The following is a 12,616-nucleotide window of genomic DNA, read 5'->3' as shown; positions in this document are numbered from 1 at the left end:
TCCTGCTCCTCTGATGCTGCTTGGCCTGCTGTGTTCATCCAGCTCTACACCTTGTTATCTCAAATTATCTTGGAACTAGTTATTTGGGTCAAACATTCTGAATGCAACATAGTGAGTCAGAACGGGTAGCTTTAAGCAGCACTCCCCACTGACGAAGAAGAAATCAAATAATAATAACTGGGGAAAAAGTCTGCAAAATGTCTACTTGCTGACTAAAACTAACGTTGGTCAACTGAGACAAGCTTATTATGTTAAATTGATTCTCCTGTGGTTCTGTAAAACAGTGTCTTAAGACAAGGCTAAGATGTCCAGGGACGAGGAGAACTGGAAGGAATTCTAAGCCTAGATGCAAGTAGAGAAAGCTCATGACAAAAACAAGCAAAGGTTATGTCTTTTTGAATATCTTACAACCATGTTGAGAAGAATCCTAAAAGCTTCCGGCCACTCATTAAAAAAATCAAAAAGGAAGAAGTGGCATTTCAGATTTGAAAACAGAATCACTTATAACTGCACCGCCTAAGGGTAAAGCAGAAGCACCGTGTGATCCATTTTCTCATGTTTCCACCAGAGAAGATTTAACATATATCCAGCTTAAACAGTGACCATTTACCGAGAATAATAAATCTAAAACAAAGAAAGAGAGTCTTTTGAAACTATTGCAAGAAATAAATTCAAATTAGCCTGGAATAAAATCTTATAAATTAGACATTCAAGAAGGGATTGGATGATTAGTCTAATGGAAACAACATGCAAGGATATGGGGAAAAAGACAGGAGAACAGCATTAAGTCATAATGCTCATTTACAGAGCTGATGCAGACACAACGGGCTGAATGTCTTCCTTCCGCATTGTAGTAATACTGTCATTCTATAAAATTCTACTCTGGTACTTGAAGTGAGCAGCTGATGAACTGGTTCTAACATTGACCAATCTCTTTCAAGAATCAATCAACATCAGCTACTTACCAGGCCATTGGGTACAAGCTAGTCTCTGAGGCATTTCAACAAAAGGGGATAAAAGTCAGGTTGGACGTTGAAATTGCTTGAGCATATGCTTCATTCTCACATCATGAGGCACCTTTAGGTACACAATATCCTGGCGGACGACATGCTTGAACAGTTAAGATGATTTTCCAAAAATCACAGTTCTTACAAACTGTCATTGACCGGGCTTCTGGTCTCAAAAGAAATTAAACTATTCACATGGCAATACTGGATTTCACAACAATCCTTTGTCAAAGTTTTTCAAGAAGAGGTGTTATCCAAACTTCACTACTATGGAATCGGAGGATATTAAAGTGGATCCATAACCCTTACCAACAGAAGAGAGTGGGGTGCAATGGGAATCAACCTCTCCTAGAGGCATCCTTTCTCGAGTGTCCCAGGAAACCATATTGGGACCTTTAATTCTTAATGCACATAAATGACCTTCAAATTTAAAAAGGGATGCAATCACTTGCAGATGGCCGCATGGGTTACATAGCAGGAAAATCTCATGGTATATATCAATTCACTACAGGATGATTTTCTGAAATTACAAAGGTGCGAGGACTAATGGGAGGTGCCAAAAATGCCATGTCGTTTGCATTAACAAAAAGGATCCACCAAGAAAGCTCTGTATGCCAATTCTCGAGAGTTCAACTTAAAAGCAATTAATGAGGATTTCACATTCAGCAGATAACATCCTGGTTCTTGGGTTTCTGAGCAAATATCAAAGATTGCTTTGTTGCAATATCCAAGTTACAGCCAATCAAACATTTGTTTGTCTGATCCAGAGACTATGCAAGTTGTCTATGGGATTATGTGATGAAAGATATAAAAATGATTGAAGCAATTCAAAGACATAGTCTCCCTGCTATAGGAAAGATGTTGTGAAACTTGAAAGAGTTCAGAAAAGATTTACAAGGATGTTGCCAGGGTTGGAGGGTTTGAGCAATAGGGAGAGGTTGAATAAGCTGGGGCTATTTTCCATGGAGCGTTGAACGCTGAGGGGTACCTTATAAAGGTGTATAAAATCATGAGGAGCATGAATAGGGTGAATAGTCAAGGTCTTTTCCCAGGGCATGGGAGTCCAAAACTAGAGGGCATAGGTTTAAGGTGGAAGGGGAAAGATTTTAAAAAGGACATAAGCAATGGCAGGAGTTTCTGGGAGTAATTCAGGAGACACAGCAAAAATACATCCCTAGGAAAAAGAAGCATACTAAAGGGAAGATGAGGCAACCATGGCTGACAAGGGAAGTCAAGGACAGCATAAATGAGAAAGCACATAACGCGGCATAGGGCAGCGGGAAACCAGAGGATTGGGAAATCTACAAAGACCAACAGAGGACAACGAAAAAAAGAACAAGGAGGGAGAAGATTAAATATGATGGTAAGCTAGCCAGTAATATAAAAGAAGATTGCAAGTGTTTCTTTAGATATATAAAGGGCAAAAGAGAGGAAAAAGTAGACATTGGCCACTGGAAAATGATGTTGGAGATGTAGTAAAGAAGAAGTAAAGTAACAAAGAAATAAGTACTTTGTGTCAGTCTTCACAGTGGAAGACACAAGTAATATCCCAAAAATTCAAGCGAGTCGGGGGCAGAGCTGAGTATGGTGGCCACCACCAAGGAGAAGGTGCTAGAAAAACTGAAGAGGTCTGAAGGTGGATAAATCACCTGGACCAGATGGACTACACCCTAGAGATCTAAAGGAGATAGCTGAAGAGATGGTTCAGATGTTAGTGGTAATCTTTCAGGAATCACTGGAGTCAGAGAGGGTCCCAGAGGACTGGAAGATCACTAATATAATCCCCTGTTTAAAGGAGTAAGGTAAAGCACGGGAAATTACAGGCCAATTAGCCTGACTTCGACCGTTGATAAGATTTTGGAGTCCATTGCGAAAGATGAGATTGCTGAATACTTGGAAGTGCATGGTAAAATAGTGAAAAGTCAGCATGGTTTCATCAAGTGGCAGTCATGCCTGACTAATCTGTTAGAATTCTTTGAGGTGGTAACAAGCAGGTTAGACCAGGGACAGCCAATGGATATTATCTACCTGGACTTCCAGAAGGCCTTTGATAAGGTGCTGCACAGGAGGCTGCTTAGTAAGATAAGGGCCCATGGTGTTAGAGGCAAGGTACTTGTATGGATAGGAGATTGGTTGTCTGGCAGAAAGCAGAGAGTGGGGATAAAAGGGTCCTTCTCAGGATGGCAGCCAGAGACAAGTGGTGTTCCACAAGGGTCAGTGTTGGGATCATAGCTTTTCATTTTTAAATTAATGATCTAGATGAAGGAACTGAGGGCATTCTGGCTAGGTTTGCAGATGATACTAAGACACATGGAGGGACAGGTAGTATTGAGGATGTGGGGAGGCTGCAGAAGGATTTAGACAGGTTAGGAAAGTGGGCAAAGAAGTGGCAGATGGAGTACAACGTGGGAAAGTGTGAGGTCATGCACTTTGATAGGAATAGAGGCATAGACTATTTTACAAATGGGGAGAAATTCAGAAATCTGAAGTGCAAAGGGATACTTGGGAGTTCTAGTTCAGGATTCTCTTAAGGTAAACTTGCAGGTTGAGTTGGTAGTTAGGAAGGCAAATGCAATGTTGGCATTTATTTCAAGAAGACTAGAATATAAAAGCAAGAATGTACTTCATAAGCTTTATTAAAGCTCTGGTCAGACCACATTTAGAGTATTGTGAGCAATTATGGGCCCCATACCTGAGGGACCTCCTCTGAACCTGCTCTGTACTGGCAGAGCAGGTCAGAGGAGGCTCATGAGAATGATCCCAGGAATGGAAAGCTTAACATATGGGGGTAGTTTGAGGACTCTGGGTCTATACTCAATGGAGCTTAGAAGGATGAGGGGGGGTTGGGGATCTAGTTCAAACTTACAGAATACTGAATGGCCTGGACAGAGTGGACATTGGGAAGATGTTTCCATTGGCAGAAAAGACTAGGACCCTACAGCACAGCCTTAAAGTAAAAGGAAAGCCGTTTAGAACAGAGATAAGGAGAAACTTCTTTAGCCAGAGTGGTGAATCTATGGAATTCATTGCCACAGAAGGCTGTGGAGGCCAGGTCATTGAGTACATTTAAGACTGAGATAGATAGGTTCTTGATGGTCAAGGGAATCAAGGGTCCGGGGAGAAAGCGGGAGAATGGGGTTGAGAAACTTATCAGCCATGATTGAATGGTGGAGCAGACTTGATGGGCCGAATTGCCTAATTTCTGCTCCTGTGTCTTATGGTAAGGGGCCACTTTTTCACGCAGACATGGTGTGTGTATGGAACGAGCTGCCAGAGGAAGTAGTGGAGGTTGGTACAATTACACCATTCAAAAGGCATCTGGATGGGTACATGAATATAATGGGTTTAGAAGGGTATGGGCCAAATGCTAGCAAATGTGACTAGATTAATTTAGGATACCTGATCAGCATGGAAAAGTTGAACTAAGGGTTCTGTTTCCATGTTGTATATTTCTATGACTTACCAGATGATTCGGCATCAAATCAGAATGGGAAAGATATCAGTATCATGTCCGTGATCAACGATTTGCAGTGGTGGTCATAACTGCAAAGAGAAAAACAAACTGGCCCTGTTCTATAAAATATGAATTGACTGGTGAGACTGACGAAATAAGTAGCTCTTACGTTGACAACATTCAAGGTAGCTGTCCACACAAATCAGAGACCAATTGTTTCCAAGATGTGTATCAAAAATTTTTATTGGACAATTGCATGCTGGAACACAGACTGTCAAAGTAAACGGTCTCAACCATGTCATTTGTAATCTTCAAGACCCTTTTTAAAATTATTTCCACTTGTAAGTCATCAGTATCAGAACTACCATTTCAGCAGGTCATGCCCGGTTTAGCTAGCACTACCCATAGAAATGTTGGCAGAATAAGAATATCAGTCTGTGAACGTAAACGCAACTAAAGCACAAGTGGAATTATATCACTGCTCTACAAAATGGAATTTGACTGTATGACAAATTCGGAAGTAAATTAAAACTACCTCCTCTGGCAGAAACACAAAATGAAGTTTAATAAATAAAATCTAAAACAAGTCAACGGTCAAGATTTGGCTAGAAGGGGGAAGAAAATAAAGAGGTAAAACTCCTCTAGTATAAAAATCACAATATCATCTCCTGACATGAATGGTGTGTTAGCAACAATTCAGAAACATCTACGTTGGTGAGGCCACTTTTGGTGTATTGTGTACAGCACTGGTCTATAGGAAGAACATTATTAAAAGATTTACAAGGTTATTGCTGGACTAGAATATTCGAATTATAAGGAGAGGCTGAATAGCCTGGACTTTTATTCACTGCAGCGTAGGAACTTGAGGGGTGACCTTACAGAGGTTTATAAAATCATGAGGGGCTTAGATAAAGTGAATAGCAAAGGTCTTTTCCCTAGGTGAGGTAGCTCAAAACTAGGGGGCATCTTTTTAAGGTGAGAGGGGAAAGATTTAAAAGGGGTCTGAGGGGCAACTTCTTCCATGCAGAGGGTGGTTTGTATGTGGAATGAACTGCCAGAGGAAGTGGTAGATGTGGGAATAGTCACGACATTTAAAAGACATTTGGATAGGTACGTGAATAGGGAAAATTTAAGACGGACATGGGTCAAAGTACAGGCAAGTGGGGCTAGATTAGTTTGAGAAACTTTGTCAGCATGGAAGAGTTGGACTGAACAGTCTGTTTCTGTGCTGTGTGACTCCATGACTCAATCACTAAAAGATTTCAATTTGAATGCAGTCATCATTTATAGGGATTACTACCCTCCCAGTTAGCTTTATGGAAACCATTTAGGAATAGATGATCTTACTTCTTTTTCCTGAAGATACCAATCTCTTCATAGGATGTGGTTCCAAACATGAGTTGGAAACTTCTTCATTTAATTCAAACAGGCTGTGTCTGCTAAGAGATTGACTCAATCTGTCCAAACTAAGGTTATGGACTTGCTTGGTTTAGGTAGAAAAAATTTTAGGGCCACAAATAACGTAGATGGAACAAGACAATGTCAAAATAAATTTCCTTCCAATCTTCTAGATTAAATTTACATTGTATAGTCAAGTCCGGTTTCAACTGGTTCCCAAAGTGATTTAAATGGAGGATTGTAAACAAGGCTGTAAATAACACTTGTTTTAAATCTCTAATTTTTTCATGCCATACAATGATATGGGTTGGACAGATACTGGGGCACAGTTTCTGCTTTAGGCATAATTACTGTTTCCAGCACAACTCTGCATCCATTTTGAAAATGTTTCCCTGGAGTTCTGCTCAAACTAATTTGCATATCTAATACTATGTAACATTTAACCTATGTAAATAAATAATATGGAAAAGTAAGAGCTGGTCTCACAGAAATGCATAACTGTTAAAAGGATTGATAATGTCAATGCCTGGGAAATTTCTTCTGACTGGGGAGTTGAGAACTACAGGCCGTTGTTTCAGAATAAGGGATTGCCCACTTACAACAAAAGTGAGGGGAAAAAAAACGTCTTCACCCAAAAGGTGTTTTTTCTTAATCTTGGATCAGTGAATGCTTAATGATTAAGTTTATTCAAGACAGAGATTAATAATCTGTTGGGTGGGAAGGAAGATATCTTGCACCAAAATAAACTTAAGTTCACTTAAAACCTTAACTTTAAAAACCTACTAGAAAGGCCTACACACAATGAGAAGAAACATGGATTGGGTATCATTGCACTATGGGTAGGACCTACTTATACAAGTATATTCTTAAAATTAGTGCAAATGATCACAGAATCTAGAATTGTGTTGAACACAAATTGCATTTAAAATTCTGCAATATTTTGTGTACATTACACTAATTCTAGCTAAATTGCACCAAAGATAAGTCAGCGCAATGTAACAGGTCAGACCATTAAGCACCTAGGAAAATATGCCTTATAAAAATAAACCATTGCATGTTGCAATTTATTATCCCTACTTTTTAAAAACAATATTGCTTTAGTGACACAATGTATTACCAATAGCCAGTGACAGAAATAAATGACTCAACTTTACCTTTCTTCACAACTTTTTAAAGCACAAATTAAAACAGCTCACTCATCTATTCACTTTTAAATGATCAATATTTTTGACTTTAATTTTACTTTGTTGTATAATATGCAAATAGTTTATTCTTTGAATTAATAAAATGTGCAGTGCAGCAATAGTATTAAAAAAGTGAAACAGACAATATTGGTGCAAAGTGAACGACCACTCGCCTTCCATGCTGCACAAGACTTCTCATCTATACAATTTACACAATGTACATATGGTATAATTTACTTATAATGTCAAGAATAAAAGGACCAGCGTTAGCCTCTGTAAACCTATGTATGAAAACTATGTTACATGTTGCAATAGAATTTTTGCATAGATAGGACAGCTTGTTTACAGCCTCTCAATTGTCACCACTAAGGCACAACTTTTGATTTTTCATTATTGGAGGGATGTTTGTCAGCTCAAATCTTCTTCTGAAGAATTGCTGTCTCCTCGATCCCTATATTCTCGAAAAGCTGTAGCAGATGCGCCTTCCGGGTCAAAGTTCATCATTTTAACATTCAATCTTTGTGTTAGTTTTTCCGCAGCTAACTTGGCCTGTGTGGACTGTAAAAAAAAATGCTTATTTTAATTTGAATGTCAAGACAAAAAGCAAGGTCTCCCTTCAGTACTTAGATTTGTCCCAAAAGGTAAACTACTTGTGTATAAAATTGCTTTTAAGCAGTTTCCCAATAACCTTGATCTTTATAAGCAGGTTATACCAAATTAAAATGTTTGAAGGCGATAAACAATATAGAATCAAGAGTTTAGATTCTGCAGTAATTTTGAGGAAAGAAGCAAAAACAATATATAAATTCTGATTAAAATTGTAACTTCACACAACTTTTTTTTGATAATTCTAAAGTGTTCTTGTCAAGCAAGTGTTTACTTCAACTGTTCTCTTCATTGATCATACCTCATACTTTTGCTTCTGTGATATTTGTAGTTCTCTAGACTCTTCTACCGACAGTAGTTGAGCAGGAGAATGGTAAAGTGGAGGCAGTCTAGCAGCTGTGACATCATCCAGATGTTTTCGGTCCCTTAACCTTCGCTCTGCTGGAGACAGTTTTAGTGCCGATCTGCCAGGTGATTCATGTGGAGATGAACTGGGTGATTCCTGTATTGGGCTGATGCAAAAGAACACACAAGTACTCAGATTAAAAGACCACGGTGCTTCCAACTAGCAACAAAAGATTCTCACACAGTCTTAGAAAGGCAACGTTTAACAGCTTGGCATTGCATAACATTAATGATGATTAAAAAGAGCTCTAGGAGTTTGTGTACTGCAACTCGCAGAAAATCCAGCAACATAGCTTTTACGAAAACTTTTCATCTTAAAATTAATGGTACATTTCTGCTTAAAGTCAACGTTTGCATTTAATAAGCAAGACACTGCATTCCTACTTACTTCAAAAGGCAGTGAAACTAAAATAACTTAAAAATAGGACAGATTTCTAATTATTGAACAAAATAACCACAAAATTCATAATTATAGGGGGAAAAAAGAATATTTTGTTTTGCAGAATAAAACAAAATACTGAATGAGTTCCTGACATCTACAAACATACTTGCATTGCTTTATTTAAACACAAAGTAGAAAATAACTAATTTCATATTAGTGCCAATATTCCTAATCATTAAATGACTGTCAATGTTGTTTTTAGTTTGTTTACACAATGGTAAGGTTAGCGTTTATTCGCTATTCCTAAATATCCTAAAAGGTGAGCATAGTGCCATTAAAATGCCAGCAAAGGCTTCTATTATGCCCACACAGATCTGAAATGTAAGCTTGCAGATTCTGACACATTTTTAATGCTGTAATCTTGAGATAAGCTGTAACTAAGCAAGCTATAATGCAGTAAATATTTGAAAATAAAATGTTGGAATTATAGGCCCTAAATAAACACAAAATTTTGCATCTCAACTGCATCAAAATTGCAAAAAGTTAACAATGCACAAAAATTTAAGTTAAAAACCAAATCCAGCTATACGTGTTGTACCTCAAACCTAAAGTGAAACTTACTGGTTAGTTTTGAATTGTGCTCTTTTCATCATTGGATTCTTGGCCCTGTGCTCCAGTATGTCAATATAATGAGGTCTTTTCTTTTCTAGGTGCAGAGCTTGAAATGGATTGTCATTAAATTTGACATTATCGTTTAAAGTTGGATCATCATGGATTTTATGAGGTACTTTTCTGTGCCCATTATCTGTCAGAGTAACTTTGTCAAGCCTGTCACTAAGCAAGTCAGCTCTATTGACAAGATCTGCTTCCAGGTCATTTGCCATGTCATGCAGATGGACAGGATTGTTTCTTTCCTGCTGTATATACATGGTTCTCTGGTTGTCCAACACAGAATCCTGAGAGTTCTCAGTTCTTGTAGCACTCTTAGCTGTGAACCTTCCTGATGGTGCATGGTCTTTTTCAAATACTGCATGTCTCTCCCAATTTAATTTGTCTCTGTTTATAGTTGCTTCACCATCATCTTTTCTCAAAACATATTCACATTTCTCAGCTTCATTACAATCCTTCAATTGGTTTCCAACTTCTTGCCCTGGTGTTAGAGTTGGGGATGCCGTCTTGAGATTGAGAATTTCCTCCTTGTCAGGCGTTATCACCTGTTGCTTGTTTTGAAACTCCAGTTTAAAAGCTGAAAGCATTTCAGCTGCTCGCTCCACTTCTTCATGCTGAGAAATTGCTGCTTCTAGTTTTTTTATAAACTCAGCAATTCGTTTACCTTTGTCTGGCAGGCTCTGGATAAACTTCCTGAACAAACAAAGACAAAGATAATTACAGTTAGATCGAGAAGTTGCTCCCAATGAAACATACATATTTAACAAGAACTAAATAATCAATAACTTGATTTATATGAACAGTTTCTGAATTGATTTTCCATCCCACATGCTCTTGTGGGTGAAAATGGACTGATTAATAAAACAGTCACTGCTCTGAAAAAGACCATTTGGCCTATTGTGCTAATGCCAGCTCTCAGCAAGAATAGTTTTAGTTAGTCCCACATCCCCATCCTTTCCCTGCAGCTGTACAGGTTTTCACTCATCAAATGCTTGTCCAATTTCCTTTTGAAAGTCACAACAGGGAGGTGATAGCCTACTGATATTATTGCTAGACTATTCATCTCCAGGCCTAGGTAATGTTCTGGGGACCCAGGTTTGAATCCTGCCATGGCAGAAAATAGAATCTGAATTTAATAAAAATTTGTAAGTAAGTAACTGTTACCAATTGTCAGGGAAACGCCATCCGGTTCACGAATATGCTTTAGGGAAGTAAACCACCATTTTTATCTGGTCTGGCTGACATGTGAATCCAGACCTACAGCACTGTACTTAACTCTTAACTGCCCTCTAGGCAATTAGGAATGGGTAATAAATGCTAGCCTAGCCAGCAATACCACATCCCATGAATGAATAGAAAAAAAACTGAATCTGCCTCCAACACACTTTGTACTCCAACACAGTACACTCCAGATCCTAACTATTCACTGCATAAAAACGTTTTGCCCGCACATCAACACTGCTTTCTGTATCAATCACTTAAATCATTGTTTTGCAAATTTTAATCCTTCTGCCAACTGAAACTGGTTATTTCGATTTATTCTGCCCACATCCATCATAATTTTGAAATACCTCTACCAAATCGCTTATCAAACTTCTCTCCTTTTGAAAACAATGCTAGATCCCGTTTATCCATGTCACTGGATTCCTAATTCCTGGAACCATTCTGGTAAATTTTCCTTATGCCTTCTCAAATGCCTCCACATCCTTCCTAAAGTTAAATGACCAGAACTGGATACAATTCTCTCATGGAGGATAAATTGGTTTTACAGAAGTTTGTCATAATTATCTTGCACTTGTACTTTATAAACAGAGGTACAGAGTATAAGTTTCATTATGCCTTTCAAACAATTTCCTTGGCCTTACCTGTCACCTTCAACAATTTGTGACACATACCCATGTCTCCATGCACTCTCCCTTAGAAAAATATTTTTTTTATATTGCTTCTCCTTGTTCTTCCTACCAAAATGAATCAGTTCACAATTACCTGCATTAAACTGCATCTGCCTCCAGTCTGCCAATTCCACCAGTCCCAAATCCTCTAAGTCTTTCATAATCTTTCTCACAGCTCACAATACTCGAAAAGTTCACTGATGATGCAAAACTTTGAAAAGGTGTTCCACACGTCCCAGCTGATGTCCTAGAACTAATCCTGGTGAAAGCCGGCTCTATACCCTAACATATATCCAGTTTGAAAAAACAAACAAACATTCACCACTTCTGTTTCCCTGTCACTATACATACTGCCACTATTCCTTTCATTCCAAGGGCTTCAACTTTGCTTGCAAGTCCATTATGTGGCACATTATCAAGGCCCTCCTTCCTTGTTGAGCCAGAACCATACTGATCAAGAAAATTTTCCTGAATATACTCCAAAAATCATTCCGCCTCTCTGCCCTTCATTACCCTAATAATGCAGGGATGTTAATAATGTAAAATGTTTTCTTTTAACCACGATCTAACCATGAAATTTCTCACAAGGTAGTCTGCTCATAAACCCAGGAAACAGTGACACGTTAGGGGACTGCTACAAACATGAATCAATATCTACTGGCACTTTGCTTTGCATCCTTATATTGGTTTTCATTTTCTAAAAATATCTTTATTTATAACATTTGTAAGAGTACATTACAAAACATTTCAAATGGAACGAATCGGGAATATGCCAATCTGTATTGGTTGATCTTGGGCAGCTCCATGTACTACAAGGCCAAAAGGTTTGGGGCAGGCCAAACAGCACGTGTTTCCTTCCCTGACTTGATGGCCCTCTAGCAGCAGTTGGTGTTTATCACAGTGTGCATCCCTGGGAGCAGCATGAAAACCTCTGTGTTACAGAGCTGCTTGGGATAAACATTGACAAAAGCTACTGCAACTCCTTCCACACCTGCTTTGCAAAGTCACCTTCCAGATGGCAATGGGCAATGGTTTCTGGTCCCATTCCCATCACATCTGCCCTGTGGGCAGTGTGCGTAAGAGGTGAAATGCCAGTCATGGAGAGAGAATCTGGTGGAAAGATTCTGCTACTTCTTGGTGCTTTATTGAAAGTTCTGGTGATAATTCACCTGCCAAATATCTTTGAAGTTCAGTGGCTCCTACAGTTGGTGCCTCTAACTTTACCAACAGCAAGATAAACAAGCCCAACGCCAAAACCTGGCCATTGTATATGAAATTGGATCATAGGATGGCAATGATCTGCCTCTATAGAGTCGAACATCCTGACTATCCCGCAAAGAACATAACTCCATGTTGGAGAAATTTCTGATTCTATTTTAGATCTCCAATATCCGCAGTACTTATTTTTAATGAATCTTTTTGACTCTATTTCCCTTTATCTCGAACGTGAGGAAACCTGAACACAAATCGCTACACTCTGCCAAGAGTGAAGGCTTTTTACACACACACACACACACACACACACACACACACACAGTTCTCCCGAACGTGTCCCCGCTGCCCAGCCCCTGAGCCCGTCCACCCACCCGGGGTTGAGTCCAGTCCCCCCGGAGTTAACC

At 38.9% G+C, this 12,616-nt stretch overlaps 1 protein-coding gene across 1 annotated transcript in view; it reads right to left on the bottom strand.

The window, feature by feature from the left end:
* Positions 1–5,055: 5,055 nt before the first annotated feature.
* Positions 5,056–12,616, bottom strand: part of LOC109914374 (myocardial zonula adherens protein-like) — a 69,076-nt gene continuing 61,515 nt past the window's right edge. Inside the window, exons 16-18 of the mRNA XM_048615723.1 lie at positions 9,058–9,798; positions 7,951–8,161; positions 5,056–7,601 (exon numbers count right to left, since the gene is read on the bottom strand). Coding sequence (XP_048471680.1) covers positions 7,452–7,601; positions 7,951–8,161; positions 9,058–9,798 — 1,102 coding nt within the window. The 3' untranslated portion in view covers positions 5,056–7,451. The remainder of the gene's footprint in view (positions 7,602–7,950; positions 8,162–9,057; positions 9,799–12,616) is intronic.

Source organism: Rhincodon typus, chromosome 33 (genome assembly GCF_021869965.1).
Source record: "Rhincodon typus isolate 14 chromosome 33, sRhiTyp1.1, whole genome shotgun sequence".
In the NCBI taxonomy this organism is placed as follows: domain Eukaryota; kingdom Metazoa; phylum Chordata; class Chondrichthyes; order Orectolobiformes; family Rhincodontidae; genus Rhincodon; species Rhincodon typus.
The sequence above is the reverse complement of the archived record's forward strand: the minus strand, read 5'-3'. Positions and strand labels throughout refer to the sequence as shown.